Raw genomic sequence first — 26,061 nt, forward strand, 5'->3', positions numbered from 1 at the left:
TCCAGACTGGGCGACAAAGCAAGACTCTGTCTCAAAAAAAACAAACAAATAAAAGTCTCAGCAGAACAGGGGAGGGGCCTGTCCCTTGGAAGGAGCTGAGGACGGGAAGGAGGGCAGCTAAGGCTTCTAGTCCACAGCCAGAGGCAGGATCGGCGGCAGATGTGGCCTTAGTGAAGCCCAGGCCCTCCCTTGGAGATCCCAGGGGAGCAGACAGCTGCTGGCCCCCATGCCTGCCCGACCCCCTCTCCCCACGCCAGCCACCCACACACAGCAGTCAGGGCAAGCTCTCAAAAGCCGAAAGCAGCCGCGCTGCACGCCGAAGGCTCCCACGGCTCCCGCACACCCGAGGTGGCTGCCCTGCACCTCTGGGAGCCCAGCTGCAGCCACGCTGCACGGGTCACATGGGTTCCTTTCCTGCCTTTGTGCTGGCTGTTGTTCCTTCTGCTGAAATGTCCTCTCCCCACCCAGCAGGCGTCGCACACTCATTCTTAGCCCGCCCCCATCACAGCAAGCTGCACCCCGGCTTCTGTGCCAGTGTCTCTCCCACCATGCAGTGCGGGCCCCAGAGCCAGGACCTTGTTCATTTCACTCCCAGCGGTATCCCCAGCAGCTGGCACAGCCCAGCCAGGGCGGGAGCAAGGCTGCAGGCTGGGGGCTCTGCAAAGGTCCTGGGCCACCCCTAGCCATGGGTCCTTACAGGCCATAACACCTTGGAGTTCTGTCCCAGCCTTATAGGGCTGAGGGCCGAGAAGCACCTACTCAGCCCCAGACCCCAGGGGCTGCTGCTATGCCCTGGAGAGGATGACACCGCACTCAGTAAGCCTGGGGTCCTGTGAGCGGACCCCCTTGGCAGGCTGGTGTGGCCGGGCTCAGCTGCACGTGGTCCCTTCTCCCATCTCAGTGAATGCTGCCTTTTAGGATCTGAGGGTTTCTGGGCAGAGGAGTGGGCTGTGAGAAGAGGCGAGCAATGGCAGCCAGCACACCCTGCCCTGGCTTCACTCCCAGGGTTTAGGGATGGGGCTGCCCAGCCTGGGTTTCAGAGAGGGCACTAGATCTGTCCAGGAAGTCACCCCCAGCCCCATGAACTGCCTCACCCTGTGCCCTCTGCCCAGGCAGAACCAGCCTAAACCAGTTCGTGTGGTTCAGGGAGGCCAAGGGAGAGAAAGGGCCTGTAAACAAATAGGTCCTTCCTGGAAGGCTGCTGGGCCTCACACACCGGTCACTTTGCCTAGCACGGCAGGTCGCAGGCGCTTCAATACCGACCCCTCGGCAGGGCACAGTGGCTCACACCTGTAATCCCAGCACTTTGAGAGTCCAAGGCGGGCAAATCACCTGAGGTCAGGAGTTCAAGACCAGCCTGGCCAACATGGTGAAACCCCGTCTCTACTAAAAATACAAAAATTAGCCGGGCATGCTGGCACATGCCTGTAATCCCAGTGACTTGGGAGGCTGAGGCAGGAGGATCGCTTGAACTTGGGAGGCGGAGATTGCCATGAGCTGAGATCGTGTTACAGCATTCCAGCCTCGGTGACAGAGTGAGACTCTGTGTAAAAAAAAAAAAAAAAAAAATACTGACCCCTCCCACCTCCCTCGCAGGGATCCCACAGGCCACCAGCAGGCCTTGTCACCTCAAGGGTGGTCTGTGGGTGGTGGTGGCAGGCAGGACCTGGGAGCTGGGTCTCGACCTGCCGAATCAGAATCTGCACCCTCCAGGGTTCTGTCTGCCCGTGACCCTCCGAGAACTGGCCCCAGGAGGACAGTGCTGGCTGGGGAGAGGATATGCTGGTGAGGTTTCAGACGCTGTGCTGCATGAGCAGGGGGCTCCCAGCCCTACAGTCAAAACTTCTAGCTGACAGCAACCCCAGTCTATGCCCCAGTTAGGCCAAGGCCAACTAGGGGCTGGGAAAGGCTAGTGCAGAAGCGCCCACGGGACACTGTTAAAGGACCCCCAGCTCCATGGCCAGCATGGGACCAGGTGTCGAGAGGCCAGCCTCGAGCCCCAGGCCTCATGCACACTCACTCTGAGCAGGGCTGATGCACCTGGGGCCCAGTTTCCCTCTCCACAGCACCAGCCCCAGGGCCAGGCAAGACTACAAGGGGGAGCTGTCAGCCTGGGAGGCCCAGCAGAGCCACACAAATGGCTGTTTGTGTCTTCAATTCCATCCACTGAGATCCCCCACTCCAAAGTGAATAGGGCAGCAGGTGCTAGGCCATGGTCACGGCACCCGGACAGACCTGTGACCTGGGGGGCCCAGCCAAGGCTCGGCATGAGCGTCTGTCTCTGCCGGGCAGCCGGCATACCCAGGAACGCCCAGTGTGGGGACAGTGGTAGATTTTTGCCACCTAGAATGTTCACAACCACGGACAGAGCCATGTCTGAAGCAAGGACACACCTGGGCTTTGTAACCACCTGAGTCCATAAACTTCCTTTTTTATTATTAAGTGTGGGCGGGGTTCTGTTCTTGCAACTGAGTCCTAACAGAAAACACGGGATTCACTGGCCACGGGGAGAGCTGAGGATGGGGCAATAAGGAACGAGACACCTGGACACTTGGAGAGAGGTGACGCAGGCCGGAGTCCTTGCCCGGCTGCCCTGGGCCTCCGGGAGCTCAGGCTGCAGTCCCTGGGCCTGGTGACACCCACAGCACGGCAGTCTCTGGCTGGGCTTTGGGGAGGTCACATGTCTGATTGGCAGGCCTGGGCTTCCCAGAAGCCTCCCGGGGCTCAGGCTCTTCAGTGGGGTGTGCTTGTTGTGGTGGAGGTGGCTTCTGTGGCTCAAGGCTACACTCCTGTCCTGTCTTCCCTCTGCACTCTGAACCCCACTCTGGTCCCTAGATGCCTAGGGACCTGGGATCATGCAGCTCAGGAGGCTGTTTGGAGCTGCCACTCCAGCCTGCAGAGCTGGGAAGTGGCGTTTGTTCCCTAGAGGTCTGGGTGCTCTGGGACTTTCTAAAGGGAAAGGCATTACCTTCAGTGGAGCCAGAAAGACACGGTGTCCAGCAAAAAGGCACCGGGAGTCCAGAAAGAGCCACTCCCCACCGCTGTGCCTGCTCAGTCCTGGGCAGTGGAGCTGGCCCAGGGACAGACTCTCTGCAGGCCAGGGATCAGCTGTGGAAGGCAGACCAGGCCACACCCGAGCTGTAGAACTCCACGCGGCTGGACCAGTCGCCGTCCCCGCTGCCCTCCTTGTCCTCGTCGGAGTCATCGTCGTCTCCGCTGGACGCTCCGCAGATGGCCCGGGCCAGGTGGGCCGGCTGCCCCGGGGACCCCGCGCCCTGCTCCTCCGCCTCCTCCTGCCGCTGCTGGGCGGCCAGCTCGCGGTAGCAGAGGCTGCAGACGCGCACGGGCTTGGGGGACAGGCGCGGGAGCAGGAAGCGCTGGCGCGAACACTCAGCGCACACCACGAAGCCGCACTTGCGGCAGTGGTGGCGCCGCGTGAGGGCGGAGAAGCGCGTCTGCGTGCAGCGCATGCAGATGTCCGTGGCCTTGTCGGGGATCCAGGGCGCCGCGTGCTCTGTGCTGGGCGAGCGGCCCGTGGCCCGCAGCTGCCGCCGCACGCACTCCTCAATGTGGCTGATCCACTCCTGGCGCTCCGTGGCGGAGGCGGCCGACACCACAAAGGACTTCTTGGCCGTCTTGATCATCCAGCGGTTCTTGGCCTGCAGCGTCTCGGGCAGCAGCTCCAGGGTCACCTCCTCCAGCGGGATGATGTGCTGGCTGCGGTACTTGCGCTTGTTGAGCACGATGCTGCCGTACACCAGGATGTCATTGAAGAGGAAGAAGATGCGCGGCTTGGCCTTCTTGCGGCACTCCTTGGTCAGCACGCCCTCGCCCAGCAGCACCCGGCCCAGCAGCGCCAGCGGCTGCCCCGAGGCCCCGAAGCAGCTCTCCACAGCTGCAATGCGCTGGCTGTTGATCTCCGTGTTGGCCAAGTGGTCCACCATTGTCTCCAGCCCGCTGCAGGAGGACACAGACAAGGAGCATGTCCAGGCAAGTGTGGGGGCATCAGAACCACGCTGCCCACCCCCAACTCACTAACCCGCCACACCAGACAGCCCACTGACTACCCACGGTGCCCTGCAGGCCTGCCCAGCACTGACAGGCATCACCCCAGAAGTGGACACTTAGACTTGAGTACAGGGAACTTCAGGAAGGGAAAGGGGATTCCTCAGTACAGGACACATGGAGGCTAGACAGGGACGGGAAGGGAGGGATAAAGTGTGCTACTTAGGCTCGGCGCAGCAGCTCACACCGTGGTTCTATCTAGCACCTTGGGAGGCTGAAGCAGGAGGAGGCCTGAGCCCAGGAGTTTGAGGCTGCAGTGAGCTATGATCACGCCACTACACTCCAGCTAGGTGACTGAGTGGATTCTATCACTTCAGAAAAACAAAGTGCTACTGAGCAGGTGACCACTATGGGCAGCGAGGTTCAGCCCCACTGGGGAGCCTTGAAAAACAGGATGGAACAGGCCTGGATGGGACATCAGAACAGTCCATGACAGGAGGCTTGGGTCTCCACCCCCAGCCCATCCCTGACTCTGCCATCCACCAAACCAAGCCGTCACAGGCCTTGCAACCCACGTACCCACCCAGTGAGTGCAGCAGTCACCACCAACATCACAGGCACGGGTGCTGAGTGCTTCCTGTCAGCCAAGCGTGACTGTCTCACTTAGTATCCGCCCGACCCCAGGATGCAGAATCCCCACTTTACAGGAGGGGAACTGAGGCAATGCTAGGAGGGAGGGGCCCCGGAGCCCGCATTATTCTGCCCTCCTGCGTGGAGTATGAGGCACGCAGACCCCTCTGTTGGTGCCCTAAGCACTAAGCACTAACTCAGAGCTCATGCCAAGCGCCCCCTGCTCGATCCACACACACACCAGCCCACCAGACTCACAACCTTGAAGACCCCCTCAATGCCACAGCCTCCCCAGTCCAAGCCTCCAGTCCTGGCCTCTCCAAGCTCTAGGAGGGCTCTCAGCATAGATGTTTACCTGCTTGTCTAATAAGCCCCTCGAACACAACACATCCAACACCAAGCCCAGTCCCTGCAGACCTGCACCTCTTCCTCTCCTTCAGTGACACCACCATTCACCCAGGAGTTCAAACCCCAGATCTAGGACACATCCTTGAATCTCCCCATCCCCGTACCTCCAACATTCAAGCCATGAGCAAATCTCATCATCGGTACCTCTCCAATCTAGCCTGCCCGCTTCTCAGCACACGGCTCCGCCACCATAGCAACGACAAGGTGCCACTGTGTCCCAACTGAGATAGGCTGTCCCAGGGTCACCTCCTTCCTGCAATGGGTTCTCAGTTCCCATCTGCCTTCCAGAAGGGTTCTCCTTGACAACGCTAGCTCATGCAGCCTCTCCCCACACCCAGGACAGGCATTGACAATCTATGGTCTGAGAGTCAAATCTGGCCCTCAGCCTGCTTTTGCAAAGACTTATGGGCCAGGCACGGTGGCTCACGACTGTAATCCCAGTACTTTGGGAAGCGGAGGGAGGTGGATCACAAGGTCAGAAGTTCAAGACCAGCCTGGCCAGGATGATGAAACCCCATCTCTACTAAAACTACAAAAATTAGCCGGGCACGGTGGCAGGCGCCTGTAATTCCAGCTAATCGGGAGGCTGAGGCAGGAGAATTGCCTGAACCTGGGTGGCAGAGGTTCAAGCAGTGAGCTGAGATTGCGCCACTGCACTCCAGCCTGGGCAATAAAGTGAGACTCCATCTCACAAAAAAAAAAAAAAAGATTTATGGGGACACAGCCACATTCATTAATTATTGTCTCTGGTGGCTTCCACACTGCAATGGCAGAGTTGCATGTTGGTGACAGGGACTACATGGTGACAAAGCTTAAAATATTCACCATCTGGCCCTTTGTAGAAATGGTCTGCTGACCCCTTCTCTGGGATTCTACCCTATTTTGTTTTTTCTTCATGGGATTTAACAGGACCTGCTATTTTCTCGCCTAGTCATTGCTGGCATTTTCTGTTTCCAGCACTCAATTCTTATTTCCATGAAGAAAGGAGCCTCTTCTTGTTCACTGTGTCTACAATTCTTGGAGCCATGCCAAGCACACACTAGGTGCTTCATAAGCAGCTTGGCATGGTTCCAAGCAGCTCCCAAGGCCCACCGTGCATGACTCAGCTCTTACCTCTGCAGAGGAAGAGGTGAGAGCTGGCCCCACCACCACCAGTTGCACACAGGCGTTCAGGCACACACAGCACGCCTGGGCCTGAGCTGATCACACCCACAGTGTTTCTGGGTCACCGAGCTGCCGTTCTGAGCCTGGGCACCTGTAGGAAGCCAGAGCGGGGCCCCAGTGCGGGGCCTGGATGCATTGCACAAAAGGGGGGGCTGTGCCTGAGTCCCGTGCCATTTGTCCCTGCAGATCACAAGTGTCCTGAGAAGTGCTGCCCACACCGCCTTATGTAAGAACTGCTATTTTTAGGTTGCTGATCTTGGCTGTATACTGCAAACCTAGGGGATTATCAGTGACAGCCCTGGCCTGTCCCGCCATGACTGATCACTGAGTACCTGGCTGATGAACAGTTTGACAAAACCAGAACTGCATTCCACAAAGAGCAGTAAATGCACAGCAGAGACAACCAAAATGCCTACCAGCAAGGAAAAGGATAAAAACCCAGGGCTACGCACGCAATGAGAGATACTGATCAATGTGCTCTGACAGCAAACAAACACTGAGTGGAAAATCGCAACCTGTAGAATCTCGTATGTAAAGTGATAGCACTTATACAGGAATTACATAAGATTCTGGAAGTGTTCAAGAACTGTATCTATGAATAAAAATAAGAGGAAGGCCAGGCAGTGTCTCACACCTGTTATCCCAGCACTTTGGGAGGCTGAGGCAGGAGGATCACCTGAGGTCAGGAGTTCGAGACCAGCCTGGCCAACGTGGTGAAACCTCATCTCTACTAAAAATGCAAAAATTAGCCGGGTGTGCTGGTGAGTGTCTGTAATCCCAGCTACTGGAGGCTGAGGCAGAAGAATCGCTTGAACCCAGGAGGTGGAGGTTGCAGTGAGCTAAGATTGTGCAATTGCATTTCAGCCAGCCTGGGTGACAGAGTGAGACTCCATCTCAAATAAAAAGAAAAGAGGGGGGAAAAAACAAAACAGAAAATAAATAACAAGTGTTGGTGAGGATGTGCAGAAAACCTGGAACTTGTGCACTGCTGATGAGAATACAACCTGGTGCGGCCTCTATGGAAACAGTATGGAAGTTCCTTCAAAAGTTAAAAACAGAACTACCATCTGATCCGGCAATGCTATTTCTGAATATATATCCAAATTGAAAGCAGGGACTAAAGTAAAGATCTGCTTTCCCATGTTCATACAGCATCATTCACAATAGCCACAAGGTGGAAGTAACTCAAACGTCTATCAGTGGGATAATGGATGAACAAAATGTGTAACATACGTACCAGGGAATACTATTCAGCCTCGAAAAGGAAGGAAATTCTGACGCATGCTACAACACAAATGAGCCTGGGGAGGTTTTCTGGGTATGGAGTTTCAGTTTTAAATGATTAAACAGTTTTAGAGGCCAGGCATGGTGGCTCATGCCTTTAATTCCAGCCCTTTGGGAGGCTGAGGCAGGCGGATGACTTGAGGTCAGGAGTTCAAGACCAGCCTGGCCAATATGGTGAAACCCTGTCTCTACTAAAAATACAAAAATTAGCTGGGGATGGTGGCACATACCTGTAGTCCCAGCTAGTTAGGATGCCGAGGCAGGAGAATCGCTTTAACTTGGGAAGCGGAAGTTGCAGTGAGCCGAGATCACGCCACTGCACTCCAGCCTGGGCGTCGCAGTGAGACTCTGTCTCAGGGGGAAAAAAAACGTTTTAGAGATCTGTTTTACAACAATGGGAATATATTTAATTGTATTAACTACTGAATTGTACACTTGAAAGTGGTTAGGATGGTTAAAAAAAAAAAGATAAGGGAGAAAGTGGCCTGGGGAGAGGACCTAGATGCAACCAGGAATGGGGGACTCAGATTGGATTTCACCTTTGTCTATAATGTTTCATTTTTTTAATTAGAAAAAGGCAGCAGCAAACATGACTGAAATCCGAATAGCTGTCAATTTCAATAAATGGGAACATGCATTTCTTCTTCTAATTTTAAGGTCCTCAAAAAGAAAAGAATTACAGGCCAGTGTCTAGATGGAGTCCTGGGCTCCATGGTCTGGGGGCCGCTGAGCAGGTCTCAGGATGGGACACCTGGCTGGGCCTGGCAGGGTGACCACATGGCATCCGGGCCTGGCCATCTGCTGGGGATGTCAGGAGCCCCGAAGAAGCAAGGCCACATGTGCTAAGAAGTCAGACCACTGGCAAAACAGGATGAAAACCCAATCCTGAGACTGTAGACCAAAGCCTCACACATTCACTAGCCGAGGCAGGTGGGCTTTGTGCTCATACAGCAGGTAGCCCCCCGTCAACCCTGGAAGCTCGCTGAGCTCGGGAGACTGGGGCCAGCCAAATGGACAACACGAAGAAAGGGAAGGAGCAGCACCAGGCAGAAGAGAGCTGCAGGCATGGGTGCCCAATCCACCCTAGACCCGGCCAGCAGAGGGGAGAAGCCTATGACATTGTCTCTGCAGCCTTTGGAGGGAGCGCAGAACACTCAACATGGGACCCTGTTGCTGCTCTTCCCCCTCACCACCCCATGACTCACAGACCTCCTCTAGGCCCTTATGGCCAATGTCCAGCTGCTGGTGGCAAAATGTGAACCAGGAAGGGCGAGGGGTGGCGATGAAAGGGGCTGGGTTCAGAGCTGACCCCACACTGGGGCAGCCAGGGGCTCACACGTGCCCTACTTTGTGAATCTGCTGAGGGTCACAGGTTGGGCGAGGGGCAGGGCAGACAACATCCTCCTGGGGGCTGCCCCGGCATGCTCATCCTCTCTTCCTGACCATAACTTCACACCCTAGTTTGACCTGGTCTGTAGGTTTTTCTTGACAAATACAGCAGCCCAGAGTTAGATGGGAAATGCTTTTTTTTTTTTTTGAGACATCGTTTTTGTCTTGCTTTGTTGCCCAGGCTGAAGTGCAGTGGCACAATCAGGGCTCACTGCAGCCTCGAACTCCAGGGCTCAAGAAAGCCTCCCACTTTCCCCTCCCGAGTAGCTGGGACCACAGGCATGCACTAGCATGCCTGGCTAATTTTTTAATTTGTTGAAAAGGCGAGGGTTCACTATGTTGCTTAGATAGGTCTTGAACTCCTGGCCTCAAGCGCTCCTCCCTCCTGAGCCTCCCAAAGTGCTGGGATCACAGGTATGAGCCACTGATCCCAGCTGGGAATCCTCTTTTATCATTCTCACCAGGGAAATGAACCTCCCTTGCTTAGCACAGGGGAGGAGAAAGCTGAGCCCTGTCCCTGCTCATTTGGGGTTGGTGTGCCTTGGGAAGATGTTGGTGACAGAGCTTCCTGGCAGCCTCTGGGCCTCAGATAGTGCCTATGCTGGCCCCAGTGTGGTCCTAGGGCTGCTGATAGATGGGAGGCCGCAGCATAGGGTCAGTAAACTGGGAGACCCGGCAATGAACAGACCCGTGTCCTTTGAGGGTTCAGAGGCGTGGGGGCTCTCAGGCTCAGTGACCCCGCTGCCTGGAGAGGGGCTGGAGGTGCTCACAGGAGCACGGCGGCTTGGAAGCCACATCCTGAGGGCCACCACGTGCCTGCGGAAGCCGTGAAGCCAGGTTCTGTAGGTGGCAGCCCAGGTGTGATACTGATCAACAGCAGGGGCTGGAGCGCGACTCCAAATCTGAGCCACTGCCATCTTTTCTAAGTCCAATTTTACCGAAAGACAGCCATGTGGGACAGAGGCGCTATGGCTGGCAAAACCGAAACTATTTGCTACCAACTTTTGACAGAGAAGGTTTGCCAACCCCTAATCTACGCCACGCCACGTTGTAAAATGCGTAACTCACACACTGCAGGGCACGCTGAACAGGCCACGCAGGGCTCTGCCTGATGGGAGTTGCCTGTCCTCTCTCTCCCCTACTCGGTGAGAGATGTGTCGGACCCCAATATGGTAGCCCGGGAAAGTAGGAGCTGGGCAGGGGGTGGCGGGCTGTAACTCCTTCACCTTGGGTTACACATGGGGACACTGCTCAGGGATGTGCAGAGCCAGCGTCGCTAAGGGAATTAGAGTTCTGGGGGCAGCTCAGCCCTTTGGACTTTCCCTTGACTTCCAGATCGGGGTCTTCCTTCCCTGCAGGGACCTGGGCCCCACAAAGGCCCACCCTGCTTCCAAGCCTGCCTGATTTCATTTTCCAAGTATTTATGAGACCTACTGTGTGCCAGACACTCTGCGAGGTTACAGCAGGGAGCTGGGGACCAGGCCCTTCAGGAATGCACACTTCTTCCCAGTGAGACTAGAAGAACATTAACAAGGTCTTTCCTGAGAGCCAGTGCTAAACGTGGTGAAGAAAAAGACTGGTGCGCCCGGCAGGGCAGGGACTGGGGTGACAGTGGAGGTCAGGGAAGGCCTTGGGAGGAAGTGACCTCACTCCAGCCTAAAGACGCCCGTCGTGCAAAGACCTAGGGGCAGAGCTCCGGTCCTGGGGAGCAGCTCAAGGTGGAATGGGTAAAGTCAGGTCGCAGAGGAAGGAGCGATGGGGCAAGGGGGACAGATGAGGTCGCAGGGCCGGCAGGGACCATCCTGCAGACTCCAAGCCTCCTCTCCCTCCAGAGGGGCCGCCCCTTGGCTCTGTCTAGCCCTGTGATTCCTGGAAGGCCCTCCTCCGGGAAGAGACCCATAATAGGAAAAACAAAGCAAAACAAAACTGCAAATGCCTCCAACGGGTGCTTAGTGCTCACCAGGCACAAAGTTAAGCATATTACGTGCATTATTTCACTTAATCCTCACAAAAACCCCCTTGGGGAAGGTACTTCCAACACATCAAAGTCCCTCCCCAAGGTCCCTGCTGAGTGATCAGGAAGCCCGGCTCCAAAATAGCTATGAGCTGCGGAAGGCTGCACTCGACCAGAGACCAAATCAGAACTCCAGAAATCAGAGTTCAGCTGGTGTTGGCTGTGCTCCAAATGCCTGATGCCCACCCCATCCCTGGCAGGTCCCTCAGCTTGGCTGGGCTGTCCTACCCTCTAGGTCACACCGGCCAAGCCCCCTTCCTTCCTCGGGTGGGCTGGATTGGGTAGGTCCCCTAGCTCCCCCGGGGCGCCTGGTCTGTGTCTCGGCAGCCCTGAGGGCTGATGTGTGCAGGGACGAAGGCCGAGGTCAGACTCACCTCGGCTCACATAGACTCCACTGGGAATGACGCTGTGCAGAGGACGATCCCAGCGCATTAAGGGACTACCTCCTCACCAACCTCCTTGGCCTCTGACCCTCTCTGGCTGGGAGATTCCAACTGTGTTCAATTTCCAAAGGGGTGCTCCCCTTGGGCTGCAGAGACCAAGTTTCAGGGTGACTTGGAACCTCTGCTTTCCCATTTGCAAAGGGGCTGACCACACCTCTGCCCTACACAACCCGTCTGCTGTTGGGGAAACCAGAAAGGAGGCGATTCCAGGCCGCCTCTCTGCTGGCCTGCTCAGTAGTTTCCTCTCTGAGACGGCAACCATGCCCGAATCTCTTTCCCTTGACAGCTCCCACCAAGAGTCACAAACTCAACTGCTCCAGAGGAACTGGGACCCCAACGCCCCCCCTCCGCGCGTCCCGAAAGTGTTGATCCACTCACAACACCTCCCTGCCCAAGGGGACAGTGGTCCCACCCAGGCCTCCAGACTGCAGACTGGGACCGAGAAGAGAGGCCTGGCGGCCGCACAACACCATAACTCCTGGAAACACCACCGGCGACAGGGCTTGCTGAGACCCCTGCAGCCCCGGGCGGTCCGCGAACCCCTCACCCCCGCCAGCTTACACCTGCGCGTTTCCACAGGGACTCCGCCTCGGCTCCTCTGGCTCCTGCCCGCTCTCCCTCGCTCTCCCCAGGCTCCCTGCCGCGCTGACTCCGCAAGCCGCTCAGGAGCGCCCTTCCCCGGCCTCTTCTCGGGCCACAGTCCGCGGCGCCGCGCCCCGCCCGCCCGGGAGCCACCCAGATGGTGCGGCCGGAGGGAGCTCGCCTGCCCCGGGGGTGGGGATGGAGGGACTCGCTTCCCGGGCCCACCCCGGGCCCCGCAGCCCGGCCGGAGGACGGTGGAGAACTCACCTGCTGCGCCGGGCCCGCGCCCGGAGCCCCGAAGCCACCCCGCGAATCCGCACAGCCGCCGCCTCCCGCCCGCCCTTGGCCACCCGGCGCCACTCAGGTCCCCCCCACTTCCCGCCGGACACGCCCCTGCAGCGGCTAGGCCAATCGGAGCCCGGGGCGAGGGAGGGGCGGGGACTGGGCGTGCTTCCCGGAGGGCGCCCGGGCTGGTGCGCGCAGCGGGTCCGGGACTGGGCGGGGCTGGCGCCTGTGTTTGACCGCCCCCCGGCCCCGCCCCGCTTCCCTTTCCGCCCGCTGCAGCCGCAAGCGGAGTGCGGCTTCTGTCACCCGCTGGGACTGCGAGCCTGGCCCTGGGCGGGGCTGGAGTGGGGGCGCCGGCGACTGCGAGACCTGCAGGACTCGGCGGGGAAGGGGGCGGTGGGAGGCTCGTGCCTTCTGGTGCCTCCGGAGGGCCTCACAACACAGTCACCCCCAGGGGTCGTAAAATGAAAATGCGGCAGAACTTTATAAACTTTTTTTTTTTTGAGACCGGATCTCGGGCCGGGCGTGGTAGCTCACGCCTGTAATCCCAGCACTTTGGGAGGCCGAGGCGGGTGGATCACAAGGTCAAGAGATCGAGACCATCCTGGTCAACATGGCGAAACCCCGTCTCTACTAAAAATACAAAAAAATTAGCTGGGCATGGTGGCGCGTGCCTGTAATCCCAGTTACTCAGGAGGCTGAGAGGCAGGAGAATTGCCTGAACCCAGGAGGCGAAGGTTGCGGTGAGCCGAGATCGTGCCATTGCATTCCAGCCTGGGTAACGAGCGAACTCCGTCTCAAAAAAAAAAAAAAAAAAAAAAAAAAAAAGAGACCGGATCTCCCTCTGTCGCCCAGGCTGGAGTGCAGTGGCGCCACCACGGCTCACTGCAGCCTGCACAGAAATCATCCTGACCCCAGGAGAATTAGCCTGCCAGGACCGGCTACTTTTTGTGTTTTTGTAGAGACGAGGGTCTCACTATGTTTACCAGGCTGGTTTCGAACCCCTGAGCTCAAGCGATCCTCCAGCTTGGCCTTCTTAAGTGCTGGGATTTCAGCAGTGAGTCACCGCACTTGGCCTATTTTACATTTTTCATAGTGGAAAATTTCAAACTGAAGGAAAGAGAATAGTCTAGGGGACCCCGGTGCCCATCACGCAACTCCAGCACTAGCAGCAGGTTCTGTCACCGCTGGCTCAATCGTGCCAGAGCCTCCTGTGCGGCTCAGAAGAAAATTCCCAGGCTTCAGCGCCCCAGGCCTCCCTGGCTCTTCCTGTCCTCCTCCCCACAGGTTCTCTCAAATGGGCTTCTTCCTGTTCCTCAAAGCTTCAGGCCTTTGCTTCTCCCTCCATCAGGCCTCAAACTGTCACCTCTTCAGGGAGGCTGCCCTGGCCACTCAAAGCGGTTCCCTGTCTCCACCCCATCTCCCTCCACAGTCACCCGTCTTTGTGACTTTGCAAAGCATCTCTCCCAACCCGGAGTCCTCTCCTGAGGAGGTTCAGGGCTGCCTCCCAGGCTGTGGCTTCTGTGGAATGCTCATAAACAAGTCATGCTGGTGGCTTGCCTCCCACCCAGGCTGTGAGTCGCACGGGCCAGATGATAATTTCTTCTCATTCAGACAGGACTTTCTTCTGGTTCACCCCTGCAACCTGAGTGCTGAGAATGGGCAGTGCATAGAGAAATGCACTCTGTGCCTGTCACATAGATGCAGGTTGTCTTGCCAAATAGAACCCCACCTGGGCACCACAAAGGGGCTGGCTCAGGCCGGGGCAGTGCCTGCTGGGCCAGGACAGGGTGGGAGGGGAGCAGAGCAGGAGGAGGGCTGATGGGCTGCAGGGCCATGGGGATGCAGCTAGAAGAGAGGCCTGCTCTCCTGGGGGGGTATGGGTGAGGCTGTGAGGTGGGCCCAGTGCTGGTGACCGGCCTCTCCCAGCTGAGAAGGGAAGGGAAAGGGAACAAGGGAGGGAAGGAGGAAGAGGGAAGGGACAGGCAAGTGAGAGGGCCACCAGCAGTGGCCTTGGGGAGCCCCCTCCCCACCACCACCTCAGGGCACCCACCTGCTACCATTGTCCTCATCAGCAAGGACAGCATTTATGAGATTCAACAGAAGCCACCACCTAGTAAGTAACCCTGAACCCCACTAGACTGAATGATGTCTGTTTGCTTTCAAAGTGCTTAAACCTTTTTAAAATGCATTGCTGTGAACATTACATATGGGGAGAGTTCACATAAAAATCAGGATTTTTGGCTTCTCTTAAATCAGAAGATTTGAGAGTGTGGGTCCTCTTTAGAGGGCCCTGTGTTCTGCCCTCCACCCTGGTCCCCACACTCCCTCTGCTTTCCCCCTTGGGATGCTTTACCTCCTTTCGTACCTCCAGTTGAATATACGTTTGGGTTTACATGTTCTGAAGGTGCAGCCAGGCCACTACACCACAGAGCAGAATACACAAGATCTGAGATCCCACAAGCTGAGTCATAACCAGGAGGGTCAGTGGTGCCATTGGGACGCTGGGAAACGCCACCTCGAGTGTACACACACTGCTTGTCACCAGCGGGTGGAGGGGGACTTCAAGCCGAGCCTTCAAGGCTGTGATCTATGACTGCTCAGTGCCAGGTTTACCACCTCCCCGGCAAGGGGCTGCTTCTCATGGGGGATAGGCCCTGGCTGGGGTGGAGGTGGCCGTGAGACTCGGAAGGGAGCCTGTTCCCTGCGAAGGCAGGGCTGTCTCATTTATGACGGTGTCCTGGCATCTAACACCATGCCTGTACAGAGGAGGTCTTGGGAGAGGGAAGCCTTTTCATGACTGGGAAACTGAAGGGAGGACACACGTGTGTTGGTCCTCCAATCAGGAGAACCCTCCTAGCCTTGTCCTGCTGGTGGTCCAGGGTCCACTTGGACCTCGGTCTCCTCATCTGTCCTTCCTTCCAGCTTTGGATGTGAGTGGTGCTCTGAGAAACCCCTGGAGGCAGCACACACTGGTTTCCCAGCTGTCCACCCACTTCCCAGCGGTGCTGGCTGTGCGTGGGGACAGCTGGGTGGAGGGTGGAGGGCCTCGCTCCTCCAAATAAGAGAGGAAAAACTTGTGACTCAGGGGCAGGCAGAAGTTGAGTCAGCGAAGCCACAAGCTGTGGAAAGAATGAGGTTTCTCCAAGGCTTTTGCTACTCCTTGGGAAAGAAACCTTTTCGGAGGAAAAGCTGGCTTCCAGACTGCGGGAACCCGGGTTTCAGGAAAGCAGTGGGCTCCAGATTTTCAAGTTAGGGATTCTGGCAACCATCTCTGTGCTCAATGCCAGGAATTTTTTTTGGATCGTTTATTAAGTTCTGTCTACATGCCAAGCTCTGTGCGCTAAACATTGTATGTTATCTTATCTCTTCCCACACTAAGCTGTCATTCCCAATTTGCAGTTTAAGAAACTGAAATAGGCATTGAAATATTTAGGGGTGAACACAGACGTTCCAGCCAGAGAGAGAGAAAGCAAATGAAGCAATATATTAACAATTGGTAAATAGGGGTCAGGAGTTTTCTTTTTCTGTAAAGGGCCAATTGTTAAGTATTTTGGGCTGTGAGATCCAGGATCTCTGTGGCAATTATTCAACTCCAACTATTGAACTCCACCGTTGCAAAGCAAAAGTAGCCACAGACAGTACTTAAACGAGGGGCTTAACGTCACAGACAGTGGTGTTTGAATTTCATATAATTTTCGTGTGCTATGAAAAATTCTTTTTAAATTTATTTTCCAACCATTTACAAAAGTTAAAAACCATTCTTAGCTCATACAAAACCAGGCTGTGGGCTGAAGTTGACCAATCTCTGATCTCTGGCTATTCGTTGAACTTTTCTTACAACGGTTCTGATGGCTTAAAAGTTTTCAAAACAAAAAGCTGGGAAAACAAATTAAAAAAAAAAAAAAAAGGAAACAGAGGTCCTAGTCTTTAGATTGGGCAGATCTTGAGACTGGCTCTAAATTTGTCTGATTCCCAAAATACTAAGTGCTGCATTCTTTTCAAAAAATTATTTTTATTTTATTTCAATTTATTTATGTATTCGAGATGAGGTGTTGTTCTGTCACTCAGGCTGGAGTGCGGTGGCGCAATCATGGCTCACTGCAGCTTCCACCTCATGAGCTCAAGCGATCCTCTTGCCTCAGCCTCCTGAATAACTGGGACTAAGGGCTCATGTGACTGCACCCAACTAACTTTTTAAATTTTGGGTAGAGATGTCGGGGAAAGAGGGGTCTATGTTGTTTAGGCTGGTCTTGAACACCTGACCTCAAGTGATTCTCCCACCTTTACCTCCCAAAATGCTGGAACTACCGGCATGCACCATCGCACCTGGCTAATTTAAAACATGTTTTGTAGAGACCAGGTCTCACTATGTTGGCCAGGCTGGTCTCGAACACCTGGGTTCCAGTGATCCTCCTGTCTTAGTCTCCCAAAGTGCTGGGTCTACAGGTGTGAGCCACCGCGCCTAGCCTAAATGCTGCTTTCTTTATCGATACAGTAACACACTGAAGACGCCTCGTCTCAAAGCCATACAATGTGGGGCATTTTGAAAAGATTTCTACTGCAATGGTTAAGAACATTAGTTTTTTGGTTTTGTTTTTTTGAGACGGAATCTCGCTGTGTCACCCAGGCTCGAGTGCCCTTCTCCCACCACGCAAAACTTCAGTCTCTAGACAGCTTTTAAGCTGCTAGATTCCCCACCTTTGTTCTTCCCGCCTTTGCTTTCTGTCTCCCCACCCCTCACTCTGTCCTCTCCAGCTGATGGGAGGGCTTTCATACACCTTGTCTTCACATCTTAGGGACGTTTTCTTTTTTTTTAATTTTTATTTATTTATTTATTTAAAAGATGGGGCTCCACCATGATGGCCAGGCTGGTCTTGAACTCCTAACCTCAGGTGATCCACCCACCTCGGCCTCCCAAAGTGCTAGGATTACAGGCGTGAGCCACTGCGCCCAGCCCAGGGATGTTTTCTTGAGACATAAAAAACACCATCTTTTTCAGGATGCGTTTTATTCCTGTTTCTTATGACAAACTCCAGCAGCATCTTCATAAACTCCCCATAAAACCTCCTTGCTTACAATCCTTGGAAGGCTGAAGCTGTCTTTTATCCTGAGAAACTGGATAAAGAGCTAACTTCTACCTTGGGAGCAAACGTCCCCATGATTGTATCATTCTCCAGGAGGTGAAGGTAAATGCTTCTGCAATGAATGGAAAAAAGGCCTCAAATCAGTCCTCTGAGTTCCACCTTGAAACAAATGGGCTAAAAAAGAAGACATTAAACCCAAAGTATTTAGAGAAAAGGAAATAATAAAAATTGGAGTAGACATCAATAAAATAGGAAAACTGAAAAACAACAAAAAAATATCAAATCAGGATTTTTGAAAAGATTAATAAAATTTATATACCTCTGGTTGGACTGATGAAGAAAAAAGAGAGAAAACACAAATTAGTAATATTAGGAGTGAAGGAGGGAATATCAGTACAGACCTTAGAGACGTTAAAAAAATAAAGAAATACTATGAATAAATCTGTGTCTGTTCATTTGACAACTTAGATGAAATGGACCAATTCCTTGAAAAATGCAAACCGTTAAGACTTTCTTGAGAATAAAGAGATACCTTGAAAAGTATTATAACTTTTGCCGGGCACGGTGGCTTATGCTTATAATCCCAGCACTTTGGGAGGCCGAGGCGGGTGGATCACGAGGTCAAGAGATCAAGACCATCCTGGTCAACATGGTGAAACCCTGTCTCTACTAAAAAATACAAAAATTAGCTGGGCATGGTGGCGCACGTCTGTAGTCCCAGCTACTCAGGAGGCTGAGGCAGGAGAATTGCCTGAACCCAGGAGGCGGAGGTTGCGGTGAGCCGAGATCGCACCATTGCACTCCAGCCTGGGTAACAAGAGCGAAACTCCGTCTCAAAAAAAAAAAAAAAAGAAAGGAAACAAACAAAAAAAAAAGTATTATAACTTTTAAGAAGTTATTTTGCATGTAAAAACCATACAAGAAGGAAGTGCTTCATGCCAGATGGTCTCACTGATGAATGCTACCAAACATTAAAGGAAGAAATTAGTAACAATTCTTCAAAATTTCTTCCCGAAAAGTTGATGAGACCAGCATCACTCTAATACCAAAATCAGAACAAGACAGTATGAGAAAACTACAGAACAACAGCCTTCATAAACTTAGATGCAAAAATCCTCAACAAAATATTAGCATATTAAACCTAGCAATATTTTAAAAGATAACACACAGTGACCAAGTTGGGTTTATACTAGGAATTCAAGGCTGATTCAACATTTTAAACAATCAATGAAGGCCGGGCGCCGTGACTCACGCCTGTAATCTCAGCACTTTGGGAGGCTGAGGTGGGTGTTTTAACAGTGACCCCATCTCTACTAAGAATACAAAAATTAGCCGGTGTGGTGGCTGGCGCCTGTAATCCTAGCTACTCAGAAGGCTGAGGCAGGAGAATCGCTCGAAACTGGGAGTTGGAGGTTGCAGTGAGCCGAGATCATGCAATGCACTCCATCCTGGGTGACAAGAGTGAAACTCTGTCTCAAAAAAAAAAGAAAGTAAAGGAATAAAGAATGGCTACTTCATAGGCAGGGCAGTACTGAGTACTGCACGTTGCCTACTTTTATGATCATTGCTCGATGACATGCTAAACAAGGGGTGGATTATTTATGAGTTTTCTGCGAAAGGAATGGGCAATTCCTGGAGCTGAGGGCTCCTCCCCTTTTTAGACCATATAGGATAACTTCCTGACGTTGCCATGGCATCTGTAAACCTTTATGGTGCTGGTGGGAGTGTCTTTTAGCATGCTAATGTATTATAACTAGCGTATAATGAGCAGTGAGAACGACCAGACGTCACCTTTGTCGCCATCTTGGTTTGGTGGGATTTGGCCAGCTTCACCGCATGCTGTTTTATCAGCAAGTTCTTTGTGACCTGTATCTTGTGCTGACCTCCTATCTCATCCTGTCACTAAGGATCCCTTAACCTCCTAGGAATGCAGCCCAGTAGGTCTCAGCCTTATTTTACCCGGAGCCTATTCAAGATGGAGTCGCTCTGGTTCAAAGGTCTCTGACAATGCGGAGACACAGTGCAGAACCCCACAAGCTTTTTATTCCAGCCAGCTCTGCAGACCGGTCAGTTTGTCGCTCTGGTCAGACTGGCTATAAACTTCGCTGTGGGTCCCCAAAATAAAAACCAGATGAGGTTCCTTCTCATCTTGTTTTATGTTCTTACTCTAACCCCCAGTCCAGAGTGTAGTGGCACAATCTTGGCTCACTGCAACCTCTGCCTCTCGGGTTCAAGTGATTCTCCTGCTTCAGCCTCCTGAGTAGCTGGGACTGTATGTGTGCACCACCACCATGCCTGGCTAATTTTTTTATTTTTTAGTAGAGACAGAGTTTCACCACATTGGCCAGACTAGTCTCAAACTCCTGACCTTGTGATCCGACCGCATTGGCCTCCCAAAGTGCTGGGATTACAGGCGTGAGCCATCTCGCCCTGCTTGACATGTAAGATTTTAAGCAGCACATACCTTGTTCTGAATGCATCAAGCTCTCAGGAAAGTTTATCTCAAGAGATCCCAGCCTGACTGGGCACGGTGGCTCATGCCTGTAATCCCAGCAGCTTGGGAGGCTGAGTTGGGCAGATTACTGGAGGCCAGGAGTTCGAGACCAGCCTGGCCAATATAGCAAAACCCCGTTTCTACTAAAAATACAAAAATTAGCTGGGAGTGGTGGTGCACACACACCTGTGATCCCAGCTGCACTGGAGGCTGACGTATGAGAATCACTTGAACCTGGAAGACAGGCTGCAGTGAGCTGAGATTACACCACCGCACTCCAGCCTGGGTGATAGAGAGAGATCCTGCCTCAAAAAAAAAGAGAGAGAGAGAGTCCCATCCTTAGGTGGCTTCTTTTGTCTCAACCCTTGTTGCCTGGTTAGTCCTGGGAAAATCCAGTCCCAGGAGGTCCTGCCTGGTTTCACAGATTAACGAATTTGTGACTGGTGGCCCTCCACAAATTTGTGGGTTATTGGAGGCATCTTATGTGCAAACAACATCCTTAACCATCTGTGGCAACAAGAGTCTTTTGTGGTTATGTACAGTGGCTCATGCCTGTAATCCCAGCACTTCGAAAGTCAGAGGTGGGAGGATCACTTGAGGCCAGGAGTTTGAGACCAGCCTGGGCAACATGGCAAGATCCTGTCTCTACAAAATATTAAAAAAATTAGCCAGGCATGGTGGCGCACACTTGTGGTCTCAGCTACTTGGAAGGCTGAGTTGGGAGGACCACTTAAGCCCTGGAGTTTGAGGCTGCAGTGAGCTATGATCATGCCACTGTACTCCAGCCTGGTGACAGAACAAGACGCTATCTCAAAGGAAAAAAAAGTTTTTCTTTATCTTAGACTATTCCTAGGGGTGAATTTGTTTTGGAGGAAAACTTTGATATTGCCTCCTCCAGGAAATTTCTTGTTTTAAACCTGGAAAATCACACCCCGGCATTTCCATGAAGAGGCTATTGGGCTGAGTCACTATTGGAAGAAGTACAATCTTGGAAATTCTAATTAGTGGCCAAAAGGTGGATCCTTTCAAAGAGAAAGACTCCCAAATCTTAAAAAAATTAGAGACCTCTCATTCTAAACAATTGCTTTATTTGTATTTAGGGAAAGATTAAAGGAAGATACATATAGCGTTAAGGCTAGCTTTAGCAACTGTCTTGGCTAAATTAAAGAGTAAAAATCTCACTTAAAACAAAGTTACAATCCTTTGCTAAACTGCCCTCTGTGGGTAGCTTAGCTACAATTCCACGCTCCCTCTGGCATGGCCTGGATTTGCTTTCCTGGGAATGCAGCCCAGTAGTCCCTTTTGGTTTGATATTTGTGTGACCTTTGACTTTTGGGGGTATCCATTTGTTATTGATCCTTTTCCACGGACAGCTTTTGATTTCTTGTCTGTGGGGAGATCCAGGACTTTTGAGCCTTTGTGTGTAGATGGTTAGCTGAGAAGCTGAGCCCCTAGAGAATATGGCTGTAGAGATGTGGCTTATACCCAGTTTACAGCTACTGAAACTCTTTCTTCTCCTCCTCCTCCTCCACCGCTGCTGCCACCACTGTTCCTTCTTCCTTCTTCTGTCCTCCTTTTCCTTCTTCCTCTTCCTTCTCCTTCCTCCTCCTTTCCTCCTCCTTCCTTCTTTTCCTCTTTTCTCTTCTTCCCCCTCTTCCTCCTCCTTCCTCTTCTTTCCTCCTCCTTCTCTTCCTCCACCTTCCTTCTTTTCTCCTCCTCCTTCTCCTTCTCATCTTCCTGCCTCCTTCTCTTCTTCTTCCTCTCCTCCTCATCCTCTTCTTTTTCTCCTCCTTCTCCCTTTCCTGACAGGGTCTTGCTCTGTTGCCCAGTCTAGAGTGTAATGGCACAATCATGGCTCACTACTTTGGTTCCAGCTACTTGGGAGGCTGAGGGGAGAGGATCACTTGGGCTTAAGTCTTGGGCTTAAGTGATCCCTGCCCCTCAGCCTCCCAAGCAGCTGGGACCAAAGGTGTACACCACCACACTCAGCTAATTTTAATTTTTTTTTTGTAGAGATGAGGTCTCCCTATGTTGCTCAGGCTGGTCTCGAACTCCTGGGCTCAAGCAATCCTCCCACCTTGGCCTCCGAAAGTGCTGGGATTTCAGGCATTAGCCACTATGCCCAGCCCTTTCCTTTTTTTTTTTTTTTTTTTTTTTTTGACGTGTCTTAGGAGTGGTTCTGAATCTTATGAAGTAGGAAGGTACCTTTGGTAAAAAAGTGAAAAAGTCAGGAATTTGTTTTGGCTAAAAACTGATAATTAGAAATTTGAAAAGTTTTATTTATTTATTTGTTCATTTATTTAAGAGATGGGGTTTCACCTTATTGCCCAGGCTGGTCTTGAACGCCTGGGCTCAACTGATCCTCCCACCGTGGCCTCCCACAGTACTGGTGTTACGGTGGGTGGCTAGTCAGACACGAACAGGGCAGGAGAAGACCCCACCCCACCAAGAATGTCAGGCGACCATCAGGTGATGGACTGTCTCTCAAATAATAACTCATCGCAGACAGTGCCAGAAAAAGGCAGTCTCCCAATAGATAGAAAAAATCTGAAGCTGGTGATTAGCAGCTTCCCGATAAGATCTCAGGAGTTGCGCAACTGGGCTCAAGTACACACATTAAGAGGCAAAATGGCGGCGTTTAACTGGTCTATGACCTTCGCCTAGAAATGCTGGATTGGTAAGGCGAGAACGCCTCAAGTGAGCATGCGCACAACTCCAGTGAACACACTGCGCATGCTCCCCTCCCAAGCGTTAGTAAGCCACTGCGCATGTGGACAGCCCACCCCGACGGAAGCATCAGGGGAGGAGGGGTGCAAGACCCCAGAAGTATGCCCACGTGTAAGACCGCAAGTCAAAAGGTCACACCCCGCCCTTGTCCTTGAAGTCGCCTGCTTGGGCCACGTCCGAGTGTGTTTTCCTTCCTTTTGTTCCTGCTCTGATAAACGTCCACTCCTGCTCTGAAACTTGCTTTGGTCTTTTTCTTCTGCCTTCTGCCCCTCAGTCGAATTCTTTCTGCTGAGGAGGCAAGAATCGAGGCTGCTGCAGACCCATAGGGACTCACCGCGGTAACATATTTTGGTCCTGGGGAACTCGGATAACTTCCACTGCTAACACTCGGATTACAGGCATGAGCCACCGTGCCTGACCTGAAACTTTTTTTTTTTTTTTTTGAGACAGAGTCTCTCTCTGTCCCCCAGGCTGGAGTGCAGTGACACCATTTCGGCTCACTGCCACCTCTGCCTCCTGGGTTCAAGCAAGTCTCCTGCCTGAGCCTCCCGAGTAGCTGGGACTACAGGCACGTACCACCACGCCCAGCTAAGTTTTGGTATTTTTAGTAGAGACGGGGTTTCATTGTGTTAGCCAGGATGGTCTCGATTTCATGATCTCATGATCCACCCGCCTCAGCCTCCCAAAGTGCTGGAATTACAGGCATGAGCCACCACACCCTGCCCGTTTATTGTTTTGTTTTGTTTTTGAGACAGTCTTGCTCTGTCACCCAGGGTGGAGTGCTGTGGCACCATCTGGGCTCACTGCAACCTCTGCCTCCCAGGTTCAAGCTATTCTCCTGCCTCAGCCTCCCGACTAGCTGGGATTACAGGCATGCGCCATCACGCCCGGCTAATTTTGTATTTTCAGTAGAGACAGGGTTTCTCTATGTTGGTCAGGCTGGTCTCAAACTCCCGGCCTCAGGTAATCCGCCCACCTCAGCCTCCCAAAGTGTTAGGATTACAGGCATGAGCCACCGAGCCCAGCCCATGCTTGCTAGTTTAATCCAAATATAATCAGGGTTTCAAGTAGCTTCGTCCCTGTGTGTATTGTAGTCAGAGAAGGATCGAGCTACATCACAAAGTAATTGAAAATACTTATAAGTCTGTACTCTGGATACTTCTCAAAAGAATACATTTATGCAGCCAAAAAACATATGAAAAAAAGCTCATCCTCACTGGTCATTAGAGAAAAGCAAATCAAAACCACATTGAGATACCATCTCACGCCAGTTAGAATAGCGATCATTAAAAAATCAGGAGACAACAGATGCTGGAGAGGATGTGGAGAAATAGGAATGCTCTTACACTGTTGGTGGGAGTGTAAATTAGTTCAACCATTGTGGAAGACAGTGTGGTGATTCCTCAAGGACCTAGAACTAGAAATACTATTTGACCCAACAATCCCATTACTGAGTATATACCCAAAGGATTATAAAACATTCAATTATAAAGACACATGCACACGTATGTTTTATTGCAGCACTGTTTACAATAGCAAAGACTTGGAACCAACCCAAATGCCCATCAATGACAGACTGGATAAAGAAAATGTGGCACATATACACCATGGAATACTATGCAGCCATAAAAAAGGATGAGTTCATGTCCTTTTTGGGGACATGGATGAAGCTGGAAACCATCATCCTCAGCAAACTGACACAAGAACAGAAAACCAAACACTACTTATGTTCTCACTCATAAGTGGGTGTTGAACAATGAGAACACACGGACACAGGGAGGGAAACAAACCAGGGCCTGCTGGGGAGCTGGGAGGCTAGGGGAGAGATAGCAAGTGGGGTGGGGGGAGTGGGGAGGACTAACATTAGGAGAAATACCTAATGTGGATGACAGGGGATGGCTGCAGCAAACCACCATGGCACGTGTACACCTATGTAACAAACCTGCATGTACTGCACGTGTATCCCAGAACTTAAAATATATATATAAAAAATAGACAAAAAAATTCTGTCTCTTGAAGAAATGCCACAAGAAAACATGCCTTCTTAAGGCTCAGCAAATGTTTTAAACTCCTTCTTCTGCATCTGCTTGTTCCATCCTCCTTGTCGATAGTGACGGCTCTCCAACACTCCCTTTCTTCCCATTCTTGTCTCCCAGTTCCCTGAATTCTCCCCAGTGCTCAGCCAGGGCAGTTTTCCATTTCCTTACTTTCTTTCTTTTTTTTCTTTTTTTTTGAGACAGAGTTTTGCTCTTGTTGCTCAGGCTGGAGTGCAATGGCGTGATCTCAGCTCACTGAAACCCCCGCCTCCTGGGTTCAGGCGATTCTCCTGCCTCAGCCTCCCAAGTAGCTGGGATTATAGGCATTCGCCACCACGCCCAGCTAATTTGGTATTTTTAGTAGAGATGGGGTTTCTTCATGTTGGTCAGGCTGGTCTTGAACTCCCAACCTCAGGTGATCCGCCTGACTTGGCCTCCCAAAGTGCTGGGATTATATAGGCATGAGCCACCGCACCCGGTCCCATTTCCTTACTTTCTCATCTTGTTCTATCTCAGCTGTTTTGTTACGTAGGTCAATTTCAACTCTCTAGTGTCTTGGGTTTTCTTTTTCCTTCATTTATTATCCAGACCCAACACAGTGAAGGATAGGCCAGTGCATGACCCAGAAAGCAAAAATTCCTTCCTCTGGAAAGCTGGTGGGGGCGCAGGAGGTGGGTGGGGCGGGGAGAGAGAGAGAGAGAGAGAGAGAGCCAGAGAGAGACAGACAGAGAGAGAGAGAGACAGAGAGAGAGAGAGACAGAGAGACAGAGAGAGAGAGACAGAGTGAGAGAGAGACAGAGTGAGAGAGAGAGAGAGAGAAGCTCAGAATTCCTAGCCATGCATGCTTGTAGGCTGTAGCATTAGTGAGATGAATTGAGCTGCCCTAGGAGCAAGCATGGTTGGTTGCTGCTGGCAGGAGAGGAGAAAACATCTCCAAGTAAGATTCACGCGAATCCTTCTTGCTTGTGTCTCGGCTGAAACATCCTATTCCCTGTGTATGGGGCCCATTTATCGTGAAGGATGTCAGCCTCCATTCCACTGTGGGCCACCCATGGGTTCCGCTGTGTGAGCAGGTGTGGTGAAGGAAGGGTGGGGGGCTGAGCTCTGGCCCTGACAGCCAGCATCGGCGTTTCCATCTTTCTCCAGCAGCATCGCGGCTCCTTTCCCCAACTGCCTGCAGACTTTTTATAATAGCAATAAGACAGCACTGGGGAAGCTCATCTTGTACGAACTCTGGGGAGTAATCATCTCATCACATTTCGGGCTGATTTGAGGCACTCATCTGGACCAAATGCCTCCCCACACCCCGGGAGCGGCTTTACGAGGCAGCAGCCAGGCCCCATTGAGCCTTATTGCTTAATTAAAAACAAATTCCCGAGTAATTTATATTTTTTTTTTGTTTTTCATTTTTATTTTCTGGCCTTCCCATAAAACCTCCAGCCACACAAAAGGCACGGGAGAAGTCCAGGACTCAGGAGCGAAGCTGAAATGCACGGCCCCAGCCACTATGACC

At 52.4% G+C, this 26,061-nt stretch overlaps 1 protein-coding gene across 3 annotated transcripts; it reads right to left on the reverse strand.

Annotated features, from left to right (window-relative positions):
* Positions 1-2,414: 2,414 nt before the first annotated feature.
* Positions 2,415-12,232, reverse strand: PLEKHF1 (pleckstrin homology and FYVE domain containing 1). 3 transcript variants are annotated; one of them, XM_064381533.1, is made up of 3 exons: positions 12,187-12,232; positions 7,722-7,839; positions 2,415-3,957 (listed from the first exon to the last, which is right to left on the reverse strand). In XM_064381533.1, the coding sequence occupies exon 3, from the start codon at positions 3,942-3,944 to the stop codon at positions 3,105-3,107; it is 840 nt and encodes a 279-aa protein (XP_064237603.1). In that variant the 5' UTR covers positions 3,945-3,957; positions 7,722-7,839; positions 12,187-12,232; the 3' UTR covers positions 2,415-3,104. The 3 variants fall into 3 exon arrangements, with proteins under 3 accessions (XP_064237603.1, XP_064237604.1, XP_064237602.1); XM_064381534.1 differs by lacking the exon at positions 12,187-12,232 and adding an exon at positions 11,899-11,947; XM_064381532.1 differs by lacking the exon at positions 12,187-12,232 and adding an exon at positions 11,269-11,695.
* Positions 12,233-26,061: the final 13,829 nt, after the last annotated feature.

The sequence above is a fragment of the Aotus nancymaae genome, unplaced genomic scaffold, assembly GCF_030222135.1.
Source record: "Aotus nancymaae isolate 86718 unplaced genomic scaffold, 86718_ANA_hifiasm-v0.15.2.pri h1tg000028l, whole genome shotgun sequence".
NCBI lineage: Eukaryota > Metazoa > Chordata > Mammalia > Primates > Aotidae > Aotus > Aotus nancymaae.

Excerpts from the sequence above, each read along its gene's own strand:
- PLEKHF1 (XM_064381532.1), bottom strand. The coding sequence starts at position 11,326 with ATGCGCTGGGATCGTCCTCTGCACAGCGTCATTCCCAGTGGAGTCTAT. Across the intron at positions 7,840-11,268 it reads TGGAGTCTATGTGAGCCGAG|AGTCTCACTGCGACGCCCAG; the intron begins GTGAGTCTGACC and ends CCCCTGAGACAG. Across the intron at positions 3,958-7,721 it reads CTAACTAGCTGGGACTACAG|CGGGCTGGAGACAATGGTGG; the intron begins GTATGTGCCACC and ends GTCCTCCTGCAG.